Below are 26038 nucleotides of genomic sequence, written 5' to 3' on the forward strand. Positions count from 1 at the left end.
TTTCTAGCTGTGCAATATTGTCCAATAATTGAGACTTTTGGAACCTAGAAATGATCAGGGTGATTCTTTAGGGCTGGGAATTCATCAGGAACTGGGTCTGTAGGCACTAATTCTTGGGCTTCTTATGGCCATTGATCTATTACAGTTTTTCCACAAATATAACATTTAGAGACTGGGCTACATACCTTGGATAGAATAGCATTATACAAACAAGTTTCTTTTAGAGTCCCAGTACGTGTATAATAACCATAAAATAACAGCAATCTTTTGTCCTACCTCAGTGACTTGATGTATATACTGGGAACAGTCCTCAGTCTGAGGAAGGTCAGTTGAAGCCCTCATTGTACAATCCAAATTTTAAGGAAAATGAGTCCCACGATGAGTTTCCTCATGCTTCGGCCGTGCGTGGACCAGTGGAGCAGGGCTTGTCGTCTTCTTCAGAGTCACTTTGCAAGGGTTGGTGAAGCCGCTCCCATCCACGTACAGCTCCCAGTCTACTGATGTTTAAGGATGGTCTCGGAGGTCTTGGAGAATAAACTGAGTCCAATACCTCTACACAGTTATGTTTAACTGGGCTCTCTGATACCAGGAGTAAGGTGGCGGGGTTTAGGGTGTTGTAAACTTCAGTGGTTATGTGGGGATTTTCACAGAGCAAGCTTTGGTATCTAGTTAGTCTAGCATTCATTAGCTAATGATGTCCTTTGGTATTTATTAAAGTCACCACAGCATGGGGGGACTTTATGTTTAGGTTTTGCCCAAGAGTTAGCTTATCTGCTTCTTGTGCTAACAGGGCCGTTGCTGCCAGGGCCCTTAGACGTGGGGGCCAGCCTTTGGAAACCCTGTCTAGTTGTTTTGAGAGATAGGCCACTGGCCTTGGCCAGGGCCCTACAATCTGGGTTAAAACTTCAACTGCCATTTTTTTTTTTCTTTTTGACACATAGAGTGTAAAGAGTTTTGTCAGGTCAGGTAGTCCCAGGGCTGGGGCCGACCTGAATTTTTCTTTAACTCATGAAAAGCTTGTTGCTGTTGGTTGTAATAGATGTAGTTTATCTAATTTACATTTTTATTAACTGTCACTTACTAAAATACTGACTTAAATCCTGTAGCTATTTGATTTCAAGCTTTCAATTGATCCGGTATTCCTTGCAGGACTCCAATTGCTTCTAAATGGACGTGAGAGTCGAAAGACCTATAAGGGGCTTCTCTCGCTTTACGATGTCTTATTTTTCCTCCTTCTGGTTGATGAAACGCCAGGGTGAAAGGGATAGTCAACTGGACTAAAGTACAAGTGCCACTCCAGTTATTCGGCAGAGTGACTGGTAAGGTCCACCACACATCCGCTCGGGGATGAACAAGGGCTGACTGATAGATAGGCTCTTGAAAATGCTCAAGTTCATCGCATTCCTTCAGGTCTCCAAGGAATGCTAAATGTCTTCCCTGTTGTGAGAGACACAAAGTGAACTTAGTGTTGGGAGACGGAGGCTGGATGACTCTCCGGGGCTGACCCACAGGGTGCTGGACTTCGGGATATAGCAGAGAGAGAGCTCGGCGAGACTTGTTACTCCAGCCTGTAGAATCCTGGAAAAGAGCTACCATGCAGCCCACGCCTGGTCGACTGGAGGACCACCTTAGTGGAAGGGGGACAGTCAGGGCCTCTGGCCTGCCATGTGCACAAGCATAACAATTGCTTTTGTTTAACGTGCAGATAGAATATTTGATCCATTCCAACCAGGCATTTGCATCTTGGTATGCTGTCTTAATTGCCAAAATTTGTTTTAAGTTTTTAACTTTTATGATCTTCTAGTAAAATGAATGTTTTTTTAGCACCTGTTTTTATTGGTTTTTAAACCAAAGACAGCCAAATACCATTTTACATTTAACAATGCTTTTTGTATGATTTTTATACTAGAGAAGATAAATTTTACCTTTATATTAGTGTGTTATTAATGTTAATTTTAATAAAACCTTGTAGACCTATTTATCTAATTTTTAATATTTGACCATAAGGTAAGATTTTATACACTCTTTTTAACCTTTTATAATTTTTGTTAAAGAGCAGGTTGGTGCTTTAAGAAAAAACTTGCATTTTTACTTCAATGTCCAGTTCATAGAAAAACTGGATGATACCTTTTTAACTTTAGCTAATATGTTTACACACAGAATTTTCTCTATAATTAACGCTTTAAAACTTGCTTAAGCTTTCAAAACAATAATTTTTTTAACCTTTTAATGTAGGTAAAAATCCACATTCTTATGCCTCCTCATAAGCCTTTTACCAAAGGTATATTTTACTTTCCATACACACCTTACACATAAACTGTTTCTTCAGTAGTACTCAGGAGGCCTTATTACTTTTAAACTATACAACATTTTGTGCATAAATTTTTTTATAACATTTTTTCTTTCACGAATTTTGCAGACAATTCTTTGACATGTCTCAACTTTCTGACTTATTACAAACATTTCTTTCTTTAAACAACCACTTAATTTATTTCAGGACAAGAATTTAGCATATAACACTCTTTTTACATACATTCTGCCTCCCCGCGCACACCCCCCCCCCCCCCCCCGCCTTTTTTTTCCCTTTTTTCTGTTAGCAAAGCAGCTACCACTACAGATTGAATGCATCTGGGCCATTTGCGGGTTACTGGGTTAAGGATTTTTGATAGGAAGGCCTCAGTGCTTTCAGGATACGCCCTTGTTTACACTGACAACAAAGTGGTATTAGAGTGTTACAGGGTTACTGAGAATACCTTTAATTATCAATTACAGGTTTTAAATTTACCTTGGCTTTTAAAGGAATAGGGTATACTGTTTTATTCTTAACTACTTGAATATTTCTCTCTTTCTTTTTTTCTTTTTCTCTTTGACTTTCTGTCTCTCTCTCTGACTTTTCTTTTGCCTCTGTCTCTTACTCTCTTTTTGCCTCTCTCTTTCTCTCTCTCTCTTTTCTTGACTCCTCCTTTGTCTCTTTGCCTCTTCCTCTCTGTCTTTTCCTCTCTCTCTTCGCCTCTTTTTCTCTCTGTCTCTTTCCTCTCTTTCTCGCTGCTGGTCTTTCCTCGCCTCTGCCAGCCACTTATGCTGCTGTTCTCTTAACTACTGTTGTGGGGAAGGAGGTCTAAAACCAGCTGTTGTACGGGAACTGGTCTGGGTACCCTGGCTTACAGGATACCTTGGGCCATGCCTTTGAAACAAGGGACCTGTCTAGGCTTCCTTCTGATGGCCAACCCACCTCTAATGCTGGCCAGTCTATTTCACACAAAGTTCTAAGTTTTCCTGGTGTCATAGTAACACCGTAATCTCCCTTAAATCCTTTCTTGAAAATTTTCAACATAGTTCCTAGTGGTGTGGGCTTACTTTGTGCCTGACCCATGTCTCCTCGAGACAAAACACCACACTCACACCACATGCACACCACAAAACAAAGAACGGGTGAAAAGGGCACACACACACACGTTTACAGTTTATGCCAAACCAGAATCAATATCAAAATAAGAGAATCAAGAAATCCAAGCCAGGTCAAAACCAAAACCAAAGTATCAAGAAATCCAAGCCAAGTCAAAAACAAAAACCAAAGTGCCAGTACAGGCACGTCATGGGTGATCAGGCCACACTTCCACTCAAATGGAGTAGGCAAATACCCAAGACCAATCCTGTCAAGCAATTCAAACCAAGTCAAAGTCAAAGTCAAAACCAAAACCAAAGTGCCGATAAAGGCACGCTGTGGGTGATCAGGCCACACTTCCACTCAAATGGAGTAGGTAAATACCCAAGACCAATCCCGTCAAGCAATTCAAACCAAGTCAAAACCAAAACCAAAGTGCTGATAAAGGCACACCGTGGGTGATCAGGCCACGATTCCACTCAAATGGAGTGGGCAAGTTCCAAAGACTAGTCTTACCAAGTTTTAGATGTCCAGACTCCAAGTGCCAGTTCCTTCCTGAAGTTCAGCCACTGCGTTGATCCTCCAAGGGGGCCTGCCACACGCTGCTCTGGCGAGGCGTCCCACTGGAGCAAATGCCTACCCGGGAGCGCTCTCAGGATCCGTGTCACTCTGGCTGGTTAGAGTCCCTCGCAGGGATGTTCCACAGGGCAGTCTAAAGCCGCCTAAGGAGCTGCCTCCACCGTTTGTTAATCACCTCACTTCCCAGTCAGGGAACCAAGGAAGGTAGGGGACAAAACCCCTCAGACACTGAGGTAGTGAAGGGAGTGGCTTTAATCAGCAGGGAGCATCCACAGGCTAGCGTCTTAAAATCCGAGCTCTTCAGGTGCTCAACTTCTGTCCCTTTTAAGGGCTCACAACTCTAGGGGGTTCTGCGTGAGAGGGTCGTGATTGATTGAGCAAGCAGGGGGTACCTGACAGGGGCTGCGAGCACCAGTGGTCAGAGTGAAACAGAACGGAAGGGGAGGTTTCACAGTGTCCTTCCATACAATGCCCGGAATCTACAGATAACATCAGTTGCTAGGTCAGGGGTCAAATTTTAACTACCAAGCTTAGGTCAGGCAGGCCCAGGCCTGGTTTGGGGTCTGGTTCCTAGGTGCCGGGCTACCTGCCTTTAGTTTCACTTCTCTTTCCTTTTCTGCGTATAAAACAATATAAAACAACATGAGAGGGTCTCTCCTCTCATGAGTTAAAATGAGAGACACCTCCTAATTACACTGTTCTTTCCCAAGATTTTGGAAAAATTTTCAACTATCCACGATCCCCAAACATCAATATCATCCTGGTTGGATGATCCAGGATCACAGGGAGCAGATGATCTCCTTTTGAGCTCTTTGGACATTCGGTAGCATCCTAATGCCATCACAATGCCTGCGCCACGCACCTCACTTTCTCTCAGCCCGCAGGAGGCATCCTATCATTTCACATCATCCAAAAAAGGGTGAGTACAGTGCAGTGTAAGGTATTTTAGAGAGATTAGGCATTCACATAGCTCTTCTCACAGTGTATTGTTATAATTGTTCTACTTATTTATTGCTTTAATCTTACTGTGCCTAATTTATAAATTGAACTGTATTACCAGTATGTATGCACAGGAATAAACATAATATATAAATATATAATATATACATATATGTGTATATGATATATTACATGTATAGTATATATTATATATTATGTGTATATAATATATACACTATATAATAAATACTATATATGGTATATATTATATATGTTATATATGCATATAATATATAATATATACAATATATACATATATACTATATACATATATGCACACATATGCACATATAATATACATATATAATATATACATATATACCTATATATCTACGTATATAACATATACATATATTATGTATATACATATTATATATACACATATATATACACACAGTACTATCCACGGTAACAGGCAGCCATTGGGGGTCTTGGAACATATCCCTGAGGATGAGGGGTTACTGTAGTTTTTTGTACTACATTTACAAAGTTTCTGTAAATTCAGAATTATTTCAAAGTTAAAAGTTAATAAAGAGACACTAACTGCAACTCATTTTAGACACATCTCAGAATCAAAGCTATACTCATCACAAAAACCAGAAAGTTGAATTTTGGTAACCTCATGGGGGACATTCCCTCGCCGAGTTTCAGGATAGTCAGTGTTTTACTTTTTATTGTTATTGTTATTGCAGTAGAACCCTAGTATTTAAAATAAAGCAAAATAACTCTCATGTGCAGTCCTGACACAGATGCATAAAAGCAGATATGCAGTTAAAACTTGCATTAATCAGCCTTTCAAAAGTAGCCCCGGAGCGCCTAAGATGTCCTGGAATCACAACATTTTATTATAGAAAGGATTCCAGGGATTGTCAGCCAAAACTACATTATTTTATAAATGAATTAACAATTACCTTTGGTCTGAAAACAAAAATATATGTGTTTATTCATTAATGATAAAATTTTAACAAACACTTGTCTCTCAAAGTCAACATTCATGCATGCAACATGCTGTTTTTCCTTCTTCAGGTCCTGGAATAAATGTCCCTTTTCGAGTTAATGAGACAATATCTTTGTGTATTTGGAGACATTTAATTTCTCAGAGATTATATGCACGCTCTTTTAAAAATGCAACTTGAAGGCAAACAATAATCTCTTGTGCTTTTCCTTTCTTATTCTAGGTTTTTTCTACAAATAAAAAGTAGTACCATATTTCTTACCAATTCACCCAAGAAGCATACTTTGTAAGAGGCACTGAGCCAGGTATAGAAAGACCTGATTTCTGCGATTCAAGAGCTCGTCCTCTGGTAAACCGAGTGCTAAGAAGTGCTGGCTCAACAGGAACACAGAGAACGGAGAAATGGGGAAGGCGTCTGTGTTCGAAACCCAGGTCAGCTCAGCGGTCAGGCAAGTCGGAGTCAGAAAAAGTAAAGTGTTTAACATCGATTTTTCAATATTTATTTGTTTACAGTGCGTCACATTCTGTTCCTAGATAGGGTTAACCTCTGAAGACCTCCGATTTCGCTGCTTTTCCTCGCCGTGGAGCGGGAATGAAATCGGCATCCCGGCCTCGGGGACGCGCGCTCGTGCCTGGGCCGGAGGATTTGGAAAGGGAGGAAAATATCCACATTTTTTAAAAAGTGGGAAGCCTTGTATGCCCCCTCACTCCCCCGCCGCACTGGAATCGATCCTAAACTTACTTTCCTTTACATTAAAACGGGACGGTTTGAGTCTACCAAACCCAATACCGCATCTGTGAGGCTCCTTTTGGCACAAACCTGAATGAACAGCGGGAACCGCCGCCTCCGCGGGCGCCTGAGATCTGGGGTCCCCTCCCCACCCGGTCTCCCCGCTCCAGCCCCAGCCCCATGCGCCCCAGGAAGGCACCGCCGAGCGCCGGGTCCTCGCAGGGTCCGGGAGACTCCGCGGACCGGAGGCGGGATGGGGGGCCCGAGCTTTGGGGGCGGGAAGGGAGGGTGGGAGGAGGAGGAGGGGAGCGGGGTTGGGGGAAGTTGGGGCTTCTGTATCTTCTCTCTGGGTCAGGACATCCTCGGGCCCTGCGCTGTTTCTCCAAGGGCTGGGGAGACGCCGTGGGGAAAGGTCTGAGGATGCGGCCGGCGGGCACAGGTGTGGGGGCTTCAGAGGGCCCGGGAGGACCCATGGGCCTCGAGGCTGTGGACTGGAAACGCCCCTGATGAGAAGCTGAGAACCTTTGGCCAGGGAGGTGGGGCGGCGGGGAGGGGTCGTCAAGCCGGTCCACAGCGCGCCCGTCTGCGCCCCAAAGGAGCGGAGGTGCCCCCCTCCCACCCACCCACCCACCCACCGCCGCCGCGCGCCGCGGACCTCGGCGACCCAGCCCGGGTAGAAGCGCGCGCTCCCCGCCTCCAGCCTCGTGCGCCGGCCCCTGCCCCGCCGGCCCCGCGATGCTGCCCCCTCCACCCCCGCGGGAGCGCCCCTGTCCCCCCATCCTGGCACTTTCCCCGGAGTCGCGCGCCGGTTTCCCGCCCCGTGGGAGCGCCCATTTCCCGACTCCCGCGGATCCGCGCTCGCCGCCCTCCCCGCGGGTGCGCGCCCGGCCCCTCCTTCACCCGGGGCGGGTCTGCGTGGGCGGCGCTCGCGGGCGGCGGGCGGAGCTCGGGTTCCCCAGCTCCGCGCCCCGGTGTAGCCTGAGCTGGAGCCGGAGCCGGCCGAGGGGCGCGGACGCCAGGCTCCTGGCTCCAGGGCGGGGTCCTGGCGTTGAGCTCGGCCGGCCCGGAGCGCGGACCCAGCCGCAGGGGTAGCGATGAGCACCGAGGGACCCCCGCCCGCCCCCCGCGGACGTCCGGGCTGCCTGCTGGTGCCTGCGCGGGTGAGTGCGGCCCCTCTGCGCCCCTGCACCCCGGCCCGCTTCCTTCTCCTTCGCGCCCGTCTCCCTCCACGCCCACCTCGTTCCCCGCGACCCCTTCCCTGTCTCCGCGGGCGGCTGGTCGGAGGGTGGACGCCGGAGCCCCCTGGCCGCTCTGCTCCCTCCAGCGCAGTGTCTTACTGGAAACTTGCAGGCTTTGCTCTTCGAGTGTCTTGCAAGGCTTGGTTTTGGGGTGCATGGACTTCCCTAAACTGCGTGGGAGGTAACGCTTTCCAGAATTTGGAATTTGACATCGGCCCCACATTCCTTCCCAGGAGCGGCTCCTTTGGGCCCAGGCGGCGGTGCGGACCGGGGCGTCCCCCCTGCAGCCTTCTGGCGCCCAGGCCGGGTCTGAGCTGGCTGGAGTGAGCCTGGCCAGGTGCGTGGCGCGGCCTCGGCAGGTGCTGGGGGCTCTTGGCCATTCGGGGAGCCGCTGGGACGCCAACTGGGTAATACGGTTTTCTTTTTTGAAGTCTATTCTAGTTCTTACCCTAAATAACTCCCTCTCCACCTTCTTTCTTTTAAATAACTAAACTATTGATTGACAGAAAACAAGTATTAGTTCAAAGAAAAACGAAAAGTTCTTGGAAACCTTCAAGTTGCCACCCACAGCACAGCCCCAAGTTGTGAAAACAGTTTAAGGGAGCACGTGGCCACCCCAGCCCTAGGAAGCTGCCTGGGAGCTCGGCTGTTCATGAAAATGCGTTGACAACCACTCCTTTAGGATTCCTTCCCCAGGAGCTCCCAGTCCCCGGAGCCACCAGGAATAGGACAGCTGAGAGACGGTTCAGAAGGCCACAGGCTGAGGGCTGCTACACATTCCTATTGTCATAATAACGATTCTAAACTAGGACAGTGGTTGTAGCTACTGTGTGATGTTAAAAAAAATTATGGAGATAGATGCATCTTCATTCAAGTCGTACCTTTCTGGGCTTTTACTACAAAATATGAAAATTAAATTTCGTGTAAAATGTGGGTGTTTATTTCTTGACGTACTTTGTAACATGAATAGCCATCCTACTGTTGCCCATGGTAATCAAACCCGAGAAAATACGTGGGGATTACCTGGAAATAAACTGCAGTAAAAACTGCAGGCGCTCTGGAATCACAGCTTTCCCTCTGGTCACTGCCTTCGGCTTTAAAATGATGTCCTCCCGTGGTTAGGAATTGTGCGTTTTTCTCGAGACATTCTTGCAGCAAGTCTTGTTTTTAATCATTGTAATTATAGCAGAAGCTTTGAAGTGGATTCATCATACTTCATAATTGACCCACTTGATGAGTTATTGGCAATAACATCAATAAATACAGCAACTGCGCGTATTCTAGTAAATGTTCTCATTTGTGCTCAGTGTTAATTAAGGTGCTGAATTTGATGTTTTCCAGTCAAGGGTGGCCTCTGCTCACCTGTTTGCTACAAGATGTGATTGGTGCTTTCTTTGTAATAAGGACCTTGATTATTTGAAACAGCCTATCTGAATTGTGTTGAAAGAAACTTTTTTTTCAGCGTTGGAAGCCAATTATTACAATAAGATGGAGCGTTTTAAGACCACGACTCCTAACTTTGCAGTCATAAGTAATTAGGTAGGTGCTGAGCCTACCTTAGACACCTTAGCCTACCTTAGACATTAGACATGGTCATGTTAGCTCAGATTCTTATTTATTTAAAACGAATCTGTTAAGTATCGGTGTTGGCAGGTTTGTCTTGAATGTTCTTAGCATACAATGTCATCCTTGCTTAATGGCAGAGACAACTGTGCAGAATTATTTTCTTACCATAACTGCATAATATTATTCAACTTGTGTAATTATTTCATCATTTCAGTGAAGAGAACTTGGTGCTTTTAACTGGAAAAAGATGAAAGTCTTTTCTAAATCTTACCTTTCTAGTCATATTTTTTTCTATCTGGAGTCGAAACTGTGCACATTCTTTATCATGACTCCTTGTCTGAATCATGGAATTTGGCCACGTTTGAAGGTCTCCTGTTCAGTAGCAGAACTGTCTTGTGTCCCCTTTCTCGTGCCTGTTCCCGATGTCTTTTTCTAAGTTAAGTCAGTTCATGGAGCTCTGTCTCTGACCATACCTGGATTTTGTCTGTCGGTGATAAAATCCCACGGACAGACAACCCTCAGTACAATGTGCTAAGTGTGTCTTGCTTGTAGCTTCAAAGACTACTATTGGTTGATGTTTACAGCACATTTGCTGCTTTTAAATGACAGCACTACTTCTGTCTGGGGCACGGGAAGAATCCTTGACATGAGCTAGGAACGTGCCCGTTTATACGATGAGCTTGCCCACTGAAAGGGGAGAGCACATTAGGTCATTTTAAAAGTGCATTTGCTGAGGGCACCACTTAATCATCTGTTTACAGATAGGAATTGCTGCATGAGATGAATGAAGCCTCTGACCTCCTAAGAAGGTTACCCATTCCTTCTATGCTTTGGGTTATGTGTCTCATCCTTGCTGACTCATCTTTAATTTCAATTGTAGAATTTCTGTTGATGTCTATGACATCATAAGCAAAACTCACGCATTATAAAGCAGGCAATTACCTGATTTTACCAGGAGACATGGACACATGTTCCCCAATAAATATTTGAACGAGGTTCAATTAAGAAAAGTGTGCCTCCCCCTCTCCCCAGTATGGGATGTTAAAATTGCCTTGTTTTCTGAATGGTGTATGTAGAGCAGCAACTTCTTGTCTCTGGATATCTTTATGGCTGATGACTGTAGACAAGGCATTTAAGCTTCAGTTTTAATTTAGATCTCCTTCCCAAGATACCCCATGAGGCTCTGAGCGAGTTGGCGGAGGGGCTGGCATTGCAGTTCTCAGTGAGAGAGGATGTGTTTGCACCACAGGCCCTCTATTTACTAAATGGGTACATTCAGGATAGACTTACTTAGCAGTGTGATTTTCTGGCTTTCCTGTTAGCTCATGTAGCATGTGACAACAGGCGCACGAGGGACCCCAAAGAGGAGCTGCTCTCAGGTTCTGCTGCACACCCCTAGCTCCTGCAGTGCTGGGCAAGGGTCAGGCACAGGCAGGTGCTTGTGGAAATGGAGAGGGAAGGAGGGAGATCAGGGTTCCGGGGAGCTCAGATAACCCCCACCTCGGGAATTGCCATCCTCTCTGGCTCTGGCTTCTCACCTGTGGACTATGTGCTTGGGTTCTGAAGGTCACTGCATCTGATTCCAAATCCCTCAGAAACTTGCTCTTTAATTAGATCTAGAGGTATTTTTGTTGAGTGAGACACAACAAGGAAGGTTAAAAACATGCTTTTGGAGGAAAAATGCACTCAGGATTTCATGGAAAATGTACCTTGAACTGGTGTGTACTTGTTACTGTTGTCCAACTGGTTACTGCATGTTGTCATGATTGTAGTTTTGAATAGTTGACTTTGGATTATTTTCAGCTAACACTAGATGTCACTTTTCCCCAGTCCATACTAAAGCTCGATGTAAAACTCAGGAAGCCGAGGTTATCTTTTCTATTTCTGTATTAAATGCTAAGCTCCACTATGTGGGCATAATCCCTCACCTGAGGACTGACCCCAGCCTCTGGCTCTTCATCCTCTGCCCCTCTAAACAAGAAGGCCCCCCAAAAGCTCACCCATTTCTGGCTGCCTTCCAGGGACCGTGTTGCTTCTTCATCCCATCAGCCTGAACCTTCCTGTTTTCCCCCCTTGCACATTTTAATAAATACTATTAACAGTGCTGTGAATATGAGGATGTGATTTTGCAATTAGAATTACATGGTAAAATAGTTTGCTTTTTAAGGAGTCTACATTTTTACATCTTATTATTATAAACTAACTACATTTTAAGTTAGCAAAGACTTTGGATTTAAGAAAGTGAATATGCTTCTTATTTAGGGGATAGTGTTCTAAACATTTATAAAATGTAAAGTTATATTTTTAGTGCATAAAGTATTAAACTTCAGAGGCTGCTAACTCCTAAACTGGTGAGTTTTAAATCTGTTTTATCTGTTACCCTTTGTAAAGAAACCGTATGTCATTCACTTCTCTTGAATTGAAACCTAGATCACTGCGTGGCCTGTTATTTTGCAACAACCCGCATTACTGTTAATGAAAAAGGTGCCCCTCCACTGTCAAGATTCTGAGTGTCAACTTTGGGAGGCACCAGCATTCACTCGACATTTGGGTGAACATCATTTGATGACAGCACCGAATTGTGTTATTATAAAAACAATCACATAGGACATTAGAATCAAGCGTCCTCAATATCATGTGCTTTTTAGCCTCCATTTTATAAATTTACTTTTCCTCTTGTTTTTATTTGGATCCCAGCTCCAGAAGGCAAACTGTCTTCTTGTATCCAGCCAGTGGAGTGGCCTTTAGGTATGGACTGACCAGGAAATCGCTGTGATTACTCCTACCTTCATCAAAATAGTTTAAACTCCTGTGCAAGAATTACATTCCACTTCTGTAAAGAATGCTTATAGTTGCAGATGTCTTATTGTGTAGTTAATAATTATTATAGGTAAGGGCACAGCCACGGGGACACACTCAGATTCCATGGGAGAACATTTCTGTTGGTTGAGCTGGTGTTTAGAAAATAATCTGCGTTTGTGCGTTTGTGAAGTGGGATACAGCTGCCAGTTACTCTGAGCAAAATCATCACTTATTCTGGATTTGGCAGCAAGTCCTCTCACTCCGAACGGGGAGGCCTCCGGTAGTCTGGGGTCCCAGCTACCCTCCTTTTAGAATCTGGTGCCCGGGAGGCCAAGGGCCCCGCATCTGCCACTGTCCCCAGCCCTGCCTCAGAGCCTTCCCTGCGCCTACCCCTGCATCTGCCCTGGCCCCACCCCCTGCCCTTGTGACTATGCCAGCCCCTGCCCCTACCCCTGCGCCCACCCCTACTCCTGCCCCTGACCTGTGCCACTCTGACCTGCCCCTACGCTGTCCATGCCCTGCACCCACCACCCCCCGCCCCTACCCCTGCTCTTGCCCTACCCCTACCCCTGCCCTGCACCTACCCATGCCCCTGCCCTGACCCTACCCTGCCCCTGCCGGGCATTCTGCATGCTCCTTTCCAAAACTCTCTGCAGCTCAGGCCGGAACAGGGTTGCGTTCTGTCCTTCCCAGGCTGGAGCATAACCTCAGGCCCCGCGGGCGCATCCTTCCTCCCTTGGGGCCTTGCACACCTCGGTTGGGCGTGTGGAGCGCTGCCTGTCTCGGGCCTTTGCTCAGCTGCCTCTCCTGGAGGCTGCATCTCACCTGGCGCAGCACCTGCCCCCCAACCTACGCCTGTTCCTGCAGAGGACCCGCTCCCCCAGGGCCCCAGTCCACCCGTGGCTGTGAATGGGCCCATCTTGGTTGGGCGTCTAGAAGGGAAGTGGGACCCGGGTCCCATGCTGCTGTGAGCCCGTGGAAGGGGCTGCTTTCGGAAGGACAGCCTGGGGAACTCGGTTCTGCCCCGCTGCGTGGTGCCAACCCGTGAGTCAGTTGAGCCAATAACTATATATCTGAATTAGATGTATGTGTTTCTATGAACAAGAGAGAAAGTTCCGTTTCTGGTTTTTGAACTGAGAATTTATTTTGTATTTATGATCAGTTTATTTGGATTTAAGTAAAATTGTGCTTTCGTATTTTTAGAATAGCTATGTTTTGATTTTAATTTTTCACATCAGCATAAGTTTAATGGTAAATATAATTTATTCTGTTTCTCAGCTGTATCCTGCTCAAGATTATCCTTGATGATTTCTCTGCAGAGAATTATATTTTACCAAATGGCTCTATCAGTTTGCCTTTTTACATTATTAAGTTTTCATTATGTACTGAGGAATATGAAATTACTTCTTATACCTTAAACCTGGGGACATCCAGAACCCGATGAGTTAGATGCTGTGTTTTTAGACACGATGAGGTAGATGCAGTGTTTTTAGAAACGTGTGCTGACTTGGTCGTAGTTAGCATAGGTCATATGGTCTTGAAAGAAATCCAAGTCTGGTTTTATTCCTAAAAGGATCATGGTCTGTAGCAAGGTAGAGAAAGTCCAGCCTTTGTATTACTTCCTCGGAAACACTAGAGATTTTACAACCTCCGTGCTTGAGGGGGAGCGAGGGATGGGGAACGGTGGTGGGAAGTAGTTCTGCGTCTCAGGCCTCCTTTCGAAAGATGGGGGTTTGGCGACGATTAAGTGCTGTTTGGAGAAGTGCTTTATGATGATGCACCTTACGTTCGTGCAGACACAGGCACCCAGAATTTAGAGAAGAATGATTGAGCACCTATTAATTGCCACACACTGAGCTGGAAGCTAAAGATAAAAATAGAGTAGAACACCTCTCGGACCAGGCCAGTGGGGCCCTGACTACCTGAGAGGCAAATTCTAGACAAGCAGCCACGAAATAGCACAGGGCAGCTAAAACGTGTTCTCTCTTCTATAGATGAGGTCGTGCAACATGTGTCTTTAAGTTAAGGATCTTAGGTGAAGGATCCTTACATTATTTGAGTGACCCCTAAATACAAGTCCACGTGTCCTTATAAGCGAGAGGAGATGGAGTTTGGAGACCGGCACACGGAAGGCGAGGCTGGTACTGAGACTGAGACGGGAGAGACGCATTCACAGGCCAGGGGCACCTGCAGCCACCAGAGCCAGAGGAGGCAGGAAGGAGGCTCCCTGGGGCCTCTGGAGGAATTTGATCCTGGACTTCTGGCTTCCAGAACTGTGAGAAGATAAATGTGCATTGTTTTAAGCCACTAAGTTTGAGGAAATGTTGTCATAGCAGCCGTGGGAAGCTAATCGGTCTTTTTAGGTAAATAATACAGCTTTTAGGGAATATCTTCTTAGAAATATAGGGAATTTGAGCCTAGAACCCCTAGAAGTACTTACCTAATTGCTAACCTCTACTAGGTACTAAGAGCTCTTTGGAGGGCTTCATTCCTTTAACACCCCTGGGGTACTGCTGATGCTCCCCACTTACACAGAAGACCATAGACAAGGCAGGTGAGGGGTGGTCCCCATGGTGGCTGCAGCCCCTGAGGGTCTGATTGTGAGAGAGACGTCTCTATCCCACGTGCAAAGGCTGAGAAATGGCCCCAAATGCATTTCCTTTAAGTGGTCATTTCTTGTGAGACAAAAAGATAACAGGAATTAGGAAATCAGAATCAGGAGGAACATACAACTGTTTTATTGTACTTGAGGTTGTAGTACAAAATGGGAACAGGTTCATAAGTCGAGTAGATGGCAACGGCTGATGCAGCCCCTCCCCACACACAGCAGTAGAACGATGTTGAGATCGTGCAGATCTATGTGATGATATTCTCCAGATTTGGTGCTTCAAGATAGATTTTTCATAAAAAATCTGCAAAGATATGACATTAAATTTATTGAAGCTGAACTAGCAGAAGCTTTGTCAATTACCTATACTGTAACTGCTTTAAAAAGGAAAACAGAGAAACCTCTGATGTCACCATTATCTAAACTGGTGTTAAGAATTTGAAAGGTATTGAGAACATGAATTTGTAACTAAAATACATTATAATCTAAATAAATCGTATTTTTTTAAAAGTGGTTCATTTGAAATCCAGAGAGATATGAAAAAAATCGTGGACTTCCAAATTATTTTCTATTTTAGCTTTCTAGATGTAGTGCAGTAAAATGTACTCTTTCTTACGTGTTTTAATATTTTGATGTTAGGAGTTGTAGTATCAAACATGCCTTATGACAGTCGAAATTTTGGGATAGTACAGTATCTAAAACAATGATGTTTGGCTAAGAGTTAAGAAATTAGAACCAAACTCTGAAACTGCTAATGACAAAATATAATAAAGGATAATGACACACACAGATAAGACCACTCTTTCTCTGTATATAAAAAAATTTGTTCTTTGTAGCAACAAAAATGAAATAGAACACATCATAATATACTTTGTAATGTATAACCCTCATATAAGATTTAGTTATATTAAAAAATTAATTTCTATGTTGAATAATACTGTAAATTTAGTAATCAAATAAAGAGGAAAAGCTAGTAGCTGAAAAAAAGGAGGTAAACTGAAAGCTTTCCTATCAGAACAAGATACAAACCCACTAGGAAACAGCTGCATATGTGAATTACGAGCTTTGTAAGTGATGGGATGTAAACATTCTCCTATGTAACTCTTCCTTATTGAATTGAGAGGAGCAGCACAGATCTATGAAAATGCTATGAGCTTTATGTATCGCAATTATTTTCTTCCAAAGCTTTATCAAATTTTATCGTGACCTACAGATTCTTCTGTTTTTATCAGGGTGGAATTGGAATGCTTTTAGATTTGTAATTTCCATGTTGGCAGGAGGAAGGGAGAATGGGATGGGGAGGGGTCCGCACGGACAGGCCTGGAGTCGGAGGGAGGTCCAGGGTTCAGCTGCGCTAGGGTCACCTGGTGCAGGGCGCTGCCTGGGGTGTGGTGTTACCACAGTGGGCTGTGCAAAGTCTCAGGGCGGCTTTTGCTTTACTGGCCTCGGGCCGAATGGAGAAAGTGAACGGAGCAGGCCAGGGTCACAGAATTGCATCCTGCAGGCCCTGCCTTGCTGACCCGGGGCTGGAGTTTGCGTTTCGGGTGCCGCTGTGCAGCTAGAGGGAACCTTCAGGGATACGATTCGAATCTGTCACCTTCTTTGGAGTAAATATATTTCATTTATTCCTTTGATGTTTGTATGAATAGTGGCATGGTATCTATACTGAAAGTGCATATGAGATGGAAAAGTACAAGGAAGGAATGTTCCTGTGACCTGGTCTATACCTGACTAGCAGCTCATGGATCTCCTTCTGGCTTTTTCTGGTGTTTATTCTGTAAATCAAACTCATCCTCAAGATAGAATTTTCTATCCTGCTTTTTAGAATTCTCATTATAAAATGATAATTTTCATAATTTGCTAAGAAATATCCATGAATTACTGTCAACTCCCTGCTTAAGGTTCTTCTGTATCAGTGGAGAGGCCTTGGGCAGGTGTTCCCACAGGAGGAGCCTCTGTTAATGACACGCTCCTTTGTTCCTTTGCTCTTCTGTCTGGAAAGCAGCACCCGTCCTTGCTCCGCTGGCTCAGGCGTCTGTGACTAGGGTGACAGCATTGCTTGGGAATCCCAGCTGATAGCTAGGCCTGTCCCCTGGTAGAGTCCCACAGCGGGGAATGCTGGGCTTCTGGGCCCCGCAGTTCTCCCGAGAGCTCAGGCTGCCTGCTCTCCTTTCTTGGGAATGCTTCAGTGCACGGGGCTTTTCAGGGTAGGGTCATGTGTGCCTTATTTTCTCGTTGGTGAGATTGGATTCCTGTTGTCTCCCAGGTGAGCCCTGGAACTCAGGGTTCAGCTGGATGCAGACAGAGGACTCTGGCCTCATGGAGGAGCTGGGAGCATGGAGAGCTCTGAGGGTTCCCGGGCACAGCTGTTGGTTCTGAAGGGGGCTGCTCGTACTGCCTGCTCATGGTCCTGGAACCGCTCACCTGCCCGCCTGCTCCCTGCCACTCCAGGGCACAGCCCCTGGTTTGTCTGTTCCCGTCAGTTCCCGCCTAGACGGGCAGCTCCCACGAATGCTGCCAGCTACTGTAGATAGTGCTGATCACAATAATTTATGATTTCTGATTTTATCACCATTTTCTGTTGATATAAAACTTTATCTCACTGATATTGCCAGAGTTTCTAGTAAATGAGAAATGATCATGGTAAATAAAGCCAACTTTATTTTGTTTTATATGTTAAACTGTCACCCCTGGGAGGCTGTTGGTTTGAAAGTACTATTAGATTTTATTTTATTTTTTATTTTTGAGGTGGTGTCTTGCTCTGTGGCCCAGGCTGGAGTGCAGTGGCATGATATTGGCTCACTGCAACCTCTGCCTCTGGGGTTCAAGCGATTTCCGGCTTTTTTTTTTTTTTGTATTTTTAGTAGAGCTGGGGTTTCATCATGTTGGCCAGGCTCCCAAAGTGCTAGGATTACAGGCTTGAGCCACCGCACCTGTGGAGATGACCACGTCTGTGAACTTTTCTATCACGTAGCGTCTGCGTTAGTACCGCGCTGGGAGTTAACACACCACTGTGTGCCCAGGAAATGTTACATTTTCATTTTCTTTCTCAGAGTGGTAGGATTAGCCAGTCGAATTTCTCAATTATTGGGTTTTCTGCAATGTCTTTTAATTGAGCATTTTGTTCTTTTTCTTAATTTTTAGGCGTATGTTGTGTCTGTCGTTTCATTTCCTGAGATCTCTCATGTCATTTTGAGTTCATTTTCCCCCTATTCTGACATGTGAGTACGTTCCCAGTGAGTGGGTCTAAGAGCGTGACAACCTGTTTGGCCCTGTGCTGAACCGATCATGGCAGCGGAGCTTGCTCAGAGAAAGGAAGCGCTTTTAGCCAGGCTGGGTTTATAGAAAACACACACTTCCATGTGAAGCTGCTTCCATGTGAAGCTGCTGAGGGTAATTTACTTTTTAGAACAGCAGTACTTCTTCCCAGGTGAGCAGATGGAAAAATCACACTTTACAATTTCCATTGAGAAGGATGGAGTTGTACCATTCAACCTAGATTCCTTGGTTCTTCAGTGAAATGTGAAAATACTGGTAACTTAAGATACATTTCTTATTTTAGTTTTAGTTTTTTGGCTGGAGTGCAGTGGCATGATCGTAGCTCACTGCAGCCTTAAGCTCCCCAAACAGCCCAGCTCAAGCAATGCCCCTGCCCAGCCTCCCGAGTAGCTGGAACCACAGGCACATGCCACTACCCCTGGCTAACGTTTTAACTTTTTGTACAGATGGGGTCTCACTATGTTGCCCAGGCTGATCTTGAACTCCTGGTCTTAAGCGACCCTCCTGCCTTGGCCTCCCAAAGGGCTGAGATTTTAGGCGTGAGCCATCATGCCCGCCCCCAAGACAAGTTTCTTACCATGCAAGAAAGCATGAGTTTCGTGGTAAAGGTTCTGGGCCCTGATCTGCCTTGTGTCTTCTCTTTAACCACATCACTCTCAGCTTCTTCATTTGTGTCCTTGGCTGTATCCAGCTACTGGAGTAGCTGCGTTGTTTGAAACCATACTAGCTTCTGCAATGCAGAAAAATAATTAGATGAAGTAAGAAATTTATCCATGGTACAAATAGAATCAACATATTTCTTGATTATGCCTGTCTTTGAATAAGTAGGTTATGCTGAGTTTTCACTGTGTCTTTGAATTAAATAGAAAAAATAATAAATCAAATATGCTTTATTCAACCTCGTGATGTTAAGTAATGAAACCAAATAAAGAAAATTACAAATACCTTTGCAAAGGAGATGTGGTGAGCTGTGTCCTGGCTTCTAATTTGACTGAGGAGAGGCACATAAATCGAAAAAATGAAACAAAACAAACAGTTCGTTAAAACAAAAGATAAGTGTCATCCCTTCAATCAGAGAATGAGTGTGCCCATTCAGCAAGACAAAATGTTGTGCTAATCCCAGGTTCACAGATTCTTCCGCTAATGGGGGATTTGGAGGTACTGCAAATAGTTCAAACCAAAAAAGGTGAATATGGATGATTTTTGGTGTGGTAACATTATTTCTCATGCTGCTCCTGTATTCTAAAGCTGGTTTGAGTGCCTGCTTTGTGTGATACTATTCAAAAACTAACTGCAGTTTTTCTTAATTTATCCTTCATTAATCATCAGACTATGGTTTGAACTTTTTTTAAAAAAAATATTTCATTATTTGAAAATGATTAACATTAACATTAACATAATGAATTTAAAACCTATTTTTCCAGCCACATCACAAAATAAGCACTTTTGAAAATGAAAATATGCTATGTAAAAATTGAAATGGAATGACCCAAAAAATTCAAAATTGCATTAAATAGAAAAATGTGCTTCAAACAGATAAGAAAGGCAGCATGCTCAAAAAAGTTAACTCTTTATATGATATACAATTCTCTAAACATTAGTTCCTCTGGGAAAAGTATTAGGAAGTCCGTTTTCATGCTTTGCACACCTTTACATAGTAAATGAGGTGACCAGGGTTACCATCTATATTTGGTATACGTGTACACGAAATAATAATGTTATTATTGAAATACGGTATGCCTTGGGACCAACTCCTAATATTTACACCTTTAACAATAGAAATATATTTAATATGCCAGTTTTTAACTTCACTAAAATTTGAGCCTTGATTTTTTCTTTTCCATAGTTTTTGATGGGCTGAAATAGTGCCTGGCACATACTAGCTGCCCGGTAAAAATTGGCTAAAGAGCTGGGCCCAGCTCCTCCCGGCTGCTCCCACTTAGTCCCTGCTTCTTCCGTCCTGTGAGTGTCGGACCCCTCCCTACCATGGCCTTGCTGTTTCTCTCGCCCCCATGCATGCCCAGGATTCCTCGTGGAACCTGCTGCGCAGCGAGGCCTGCCCTGGCATCTGCTCTTGTGGGGCCTGGACCAGAACCACTTTGTCCCACCTCCCTTCTCTGTGCATTCTGTGTGGGGTCTTCAGTTACTTCAGGGTCATCAAAACAGTTTTGATATTTTAAAAATGTTTGTTGTTACACTTACAATAACTTCTTCTGGGTATTTATATTTATTAAGAGTACTTATTTTACTTTTTTTTTTTTACTTAAAAATTTAAATATCTGCAATCTTTGCCTCATTCTGCAATTTGTTACTTTTGTCTTTTTTAACCTTGGGGGAAATTGCTTATTGTGTTTTGGATGATTTCTCACTGTGTTCATTTGAACTCTGATGGTGAGAATTCTTTAAGGAATATGTTCCTTTCATCTTTATCTGTAAGATTTTTGAGATTTGTAAAGGCTTTTATAATGCATAATTCATAAGAGAACAATAATTCTGACTATAAGGAATTTTTTCAAAATCATGTAGGACAAAACAAAATGTAGATAAGTTGTAAAATGAATGCAAAACAATGAAATAGAAAATTATTTCCAAAACAAATAATAGTTGAATGGCTGTATTTTTAATGTTAAAAAGCTTCTGAAATGAGAAACTTAAAAAGTCCAAAAGGAAAATGGACAAAGAATATAAATTTACCTTAAAACAGAAAGAATTGTCACTAGTCAAAAATATATATGAGAAAATGTGCACCCTGTTCAGGCATAACAGGGACGAGAGTACAGACTGTGTGTGTGTTTCTCTTACTTCACTTTTAGCAACTTGTACTCTTTTTCTTTTTTTCTGTTGACACATTGTAATGGGTAAAACCACAAATATGCTATTTAGTAGAAATGGGAAGAATGGACACCTTGCCTTATTTCCTATTTTAAAGGGAAAACATTCAGCGTTCATCATTAAGTAAAATGTCACTGTATGTGCTTTAGAGATGCCTTTTTTGGTTTGATGAAGTTCCCTTCTCTTAGTTTAATGAGATTTTTATTGGGAGTAGATGTTGAATATGGCGAAACTTGTTTCTCATCTATTGTGGTAATAGTGTTTTATTTTTAGTCTGTTTTTATGGTAAATTACACATTGATTCTGTAATTTGAAATAACCTTACATTCTAGAGATAAATCCTCTTTGGTCACAGTGTATCATCTTTTTATGTATTACTAGATTAAATTTGCTGTATTTCATCTGTGGACATTTGCTTCTACGTTCACGTTGGATATTGGTTTGTTTCTGTTCATGTTGTGCCTTTGCCTGTTTTGGCATCAGGGTCTTGGTATAATCCTGGCCTGTCAATATGAATTAGAAAGTGTCTTTTTGTGCCAGGCACGGTGACTCACGCTTATAATCCCAGCACTTTGGGAGGCCAAAGCAGATGGATAACCTGAGGTCAGGAGATTGAGACCAGCCTGGCCAACATGGTGAAACCCTACCTCTACTAAAAATACAAAAATTAGCCAGGCATAGTGACAGGCACCTGTAATCGCGGTTACTCAGGAGAGGCAGGAGAATTGCTGGAACCCAGGAGATGGAGGTTGCAGTGAACTGAGATTGTGCCACTGCAATCCAGCTTGGGCAACAGAGTGAGAGTCTGTCTCAAAATTAAAAAAAAAAAAAAGAAAGAAAAAGTGTCTTTTTATAGTTCCACAGATTTCCTGTATTATTTGCATTATTTCTTTGGTAAAATTCATGCAGAATGCATTTGAGCCTGGAATTTTATTTTGAGGGTTTTTTAAACTATAAATTCAGCTTCTGTGATAATGGGTTATTCACATTATTCATTCTTGAATGAATTTTGATAGTTTCTGTCTTTCAGGAACTTTGTCCTTTTTATCTAAGTAATGAAATCCATTGATAAAAAGTTGTTTGCAATATTTCTCATGTGTTTAAAGTCCATGGGTTCTGTGGTGATGCCCCCCTTTTCCATTTGTAATACTGTTAATTTAGGTCTTTTCTGTTTTTTAAAAATAAATCAGTCTCCCTACTTAATTATCAATTTTAGTGTTCTTTTCAAAGGATACGTTTTAAATCTCATTTTTTATTTTGGTTTTGAAGTTCATTGATTTTTGTGCTTATTATTTTCTCAGTGCTTGCTTTTGGACTTATTTTGGTTATGTTTTTCCTGATTCTTAAGGTGCAGTCTTAAGTTTCTGATCTGGGGTATTTCTTGCCTTCTGTTGCCAGTGTTTACCACCATGTATTACCTATGGAGTGGTGCTTTAACCCCTTCCCATAAGTTCTTATGTCTTCTTTTTAGAAGTGTCTGTTCATGTCCTTTACCCATTTTTTAATGGGATTATTTCTTTTTTGATTATTGATCTTTTTTGATTATTGAAGTTACTTATGGATTCTGGTATTAGATATTTGCTAGATGCATAGTTTTCAAATATGCCCTTTCATTCTGTATGTTGTCTTTTTACTCTGTTGATAGGTTTATTTTGCTGTGCAGATACTCTTTATTGTAATTTAATCCTATTTGTCAGTGTTTGGTTTTGTTCCAATTGCTTTTGGAGTCTTTGTTATGAAGTCTTTGCCAGTTCCTGTGTCCAGAATGTCTTAGGTTTCCTTCTAGAGTTTTTGTAGTTTTAGGTTTTACATCTAAGTCTTTAATGCATTTTGAGTTGATTTTAGTGAATGGTGAAAGGAAGGGTCCAGTTTCAATCTTCTCCATATGGCAAGTCAGTTACCACCAGCTCCGTTTATTGAATTGGGGGTCCTTCCTACATTGATGGTTTTTGTTGACTTTGTTGAAGATTAGATAATTTTAGGTGTGTGGCTTTATTTCTGGGCTCGCTACTCTGTTCCATTGGCCTGTGTCTGTTTTTGTAACTATACCATGCTGTTTTGATCACTGTAGCTTTGTAGTATAGTTTGAAGTTGGGTAATGTTGTGCCTCCAGCTTTGTCCCTTTTGCTGAAGATTGCCTTGGCTATTCAAGCTCTTTTTTGGTCCCATATGAATTTTATAATAGTTTTTTTTTTCTAATTCTTTGAAGAATATATTTGGTTGTTTGAAAGAAATAGCATTGAATCTGTAAATTACTTTGGACACTATGGCCATTTCAACACTATTGATTCTTCTTATCCATGAACATGGAATGTTTTTCTGTTTGTTTGTGTCATCTCTGATTTCTTCCAACAGTGTTATCTAGTTCTTGTTATCTTGTTATATAGTTCCTGTTATAGAAATATTTCACCTCCCTGCTTAGCTGTGCTCCTAGGTATTTTATTTTTGTGTGTGATTATGGTGAATGGGGTTGCATTCTTGATTTGGCACTTGCCTTGGAAGTTATTGGTGTTTAGAAATGCTACTGAGTTTTGTATATTCATTTTATATCCTGAAACTTTGCTGAAGTTGTTTATCAGATCTGGGAGCTTTTGGGCAGAGACTGTGAGGTTTTCTAGGTGTAGAATAATATTGTCTGCAAACAGAGATAATTCGACTTTCGCTCTTCCTATTTGTATGCCTTTTAATTCTGTCTCTTGCCTAATTGCTCTGGCTAGGAATTTCCAATACTATGTTGAATAGGAGTGGTGAGAGTGGGCATCCCTGCCTGCTTCTGGTTCTCCAGGGTAATGCTTCCAGATTTTGTCCATTCAGTATGATGTTGACTGTGTGTTTGTCATAGACGGCTCTTACTATTTTGAGGAATATACCCTCATTACCTAGTTTGTGGAGGGTTTTTAACATGAAGGGATGTGGAATTTTATCAAAAGCCTTTTCTGCATCTATTGAGATGATCATGTGGTTTTGGTTTTTAGTTATGTGATGAATTACATTTTTTTGTTTTGTATGTTGAACCAACCTTTCATCCCAGGGATAAAGCCTACGTAATTGTGTGGATAAGCTTTTTGATATGCTGCTGGATTCAGTTTGTTAATATTTGGTTGAGGATTTCCTTTTTTTGGTTATATCTCTGCCAGGTTTTGGTATCAGAATGATGCTGGCTTCCTAGAATGAGTTGTGGAGGAATCCTTCCCCTTCAGTATTTTGGAATAGTTTCATTAGGAATGATACCAGCTTTTCTTGACTTGTCTGGGAATTTGGTTGTGAATCTGTCTGGTCCTGGGGTTTTTCTGGTTGATAGGCTTTTTTTTTTTTTTTTTTTTAAATCACTAATTTACTTTTGGAACTTGTTATGTTACTGGTCTGTTCAGCATTTGAATTTCTTACTAGTTCTGCCTTAGAAAGTTGTATGTTTTTATGAATTCATTTCTTTCTTTCTTTTTTTTTTTTTTATTTATTTTTTTGAGACGGAGTCTCGCTCTGTCACCCAGGCTGGAGTGCAGTGGCCGGATCTCAGCTCACTGCAAGCTCCGCCTCCCGGGTTTACGCCATTCTCCTGCCTCAGCCTCCCGAGTAGCTGGGACTACAGGCGCCCGCCAGGTCGCCCGGCTAGTTTTTTGTATTTTTTTAGTAGAGATGGGGTTTCACCGTGTTAGCCAGGATGGTCTCGATCTCCTGACCTCGTGATCCGCCCGTCTCGGCCTCCCAAAGTGCTGGGATTACAGGCTTGAGCCACCGCGCCCGGCCTAATTCATTCATTTCTTTTAGGTTTCTTAGTTTGTGTGCATAGAGGTGTTCATAATAGTTTTTTTGTATTTCTGTGGGGTCAGTGGTAATGTCTTTTTTGTAATTTCTGATTGTTTTTATTTAGCTCTTTTCTCTTTTTTTATTAGGCTGGCTAGCAGTATATCCATCTTATTTTTTTTTTAAAGAACAAAATTCTGGTTTTGCTAATCTTTTGTATGTTTTTTCATGTGTGTTTCTGTTGCAACTCAACTCTAATTTTCTTTATTTCTTCTGCTAGCTTCTGTTAGTTTGCTCCTTTTTTTGTCTTATTCCTTAAGATATGATGTTAGGTTGTTAATTGGAGGTCTTTTAAACTTTTTGATATGGGGGTTCAGCACTATAAACTTTCATCTTAACACTTCTTTATGTGTGTTCCAGAGATTCTGATATGTTGTATCTTTGTTCTTATTAGTTTTAAATAATTTTTGATTTCTGCCTTACTTTCTTTGTTTACCCAGAAGACATTCAGGAGCAGGTTGTTTAATTTCTGTGTATAGTTTTGAGTGATTTTCTTGTTATTGATATCTATTTTTATTGTGGTCAAAGAATGTGGTTGATATTCTTTTTTGATTTGCTGAGAATTGTTTTATGGTCTATTGTGTGGTTGATTTTAGAGTTTCTAACATGTACAGATGAGAATAATGTATATTCTGTTGTTTTGGGGTGTAGAGCTCTGGAGATATCTATTAGGTCCATTTGGTCAAATACTGAGTTCTGGTCCCAAATGTCTTTCTAGTTTTCTGTCTCCATGCTCTTCCTAATACTACCAGTGTGGTGTTAAAGTCTCCCACCCTTACCGTATCTAAGTATCCTCACAGGTTTCTAAGTACATGCTTTATGAATCTGGGCGCTCCTGTGTTGAGTCCATACACATTGAGCATTATCAAGTCTCCTTGTTGTGAACCCTTTACCGTTATGTGAGGCCCTTCTTTGTCTTCTTTGATTGTCATTGATTTAAATTCTATTTTATCCGAAATTAGAGTAGTAACTCCTGCTTTTTTTTTTTTGTGCATCTAACAAGCAAACAGAAAAAAAAAGCAGGAGTTACAGATGATGTGTTATGATATACATCTTCCACTTGACACTATTGATATGGTTTGGATCTATGTCCCCACCGAAATCTTATGTTGAATCATCATCATAATATTGTAGGTGGAACCTGGTGGTAAGTGATTGGATTGTGGGGGTGGATGATTTAGCACCATCCCCTTAGTACCGTCCTCCTGATAGTGAGTGAGTTCTCATGAGATCTGGTTGTGTAAAAGTGTGTAGCACCCCC

At 42.7% G+C, this 26038-nt stretch overlaps 1 protein-coding gene across 1 annotated transcript in view; it reads left to right on the plus strand.

Annotated features, from left to right (window-relative positions):
- The first annotated feature begins 7632 nt into the window (after positions 1–7632).
- SNTG2 (syntrophin gamma 2) overlaps positions 7633–26038 on the plus strand; it is a 368413-nt gene continuing 350007 nt past the window's right edge. Inside the window, exon 1 of the mRNA XM_009183595.4 lies at positions 7633–7808. Coding sequence (XP_009181859.2) covers positions 7743–7808 — 66 coding nt within the window. The 5' untranslated portion in view covers positions 7633–7742. The remainder of the gene's footprint in view (positions 7809–26038) is intronic.

This window comes from Papio anubis, chromosome 14 (assembly GCF_008728515.1).
Source record: "Papio anubis isolate 15944 chromosome 14, Panubis1.0, whole genome shotgun sequence".
Lineage (NCBI taxonomy): Eukaryota > Metazoa > Chordata > Mammalia > Primates > Cercopithecidae > Papio > Papio anubis.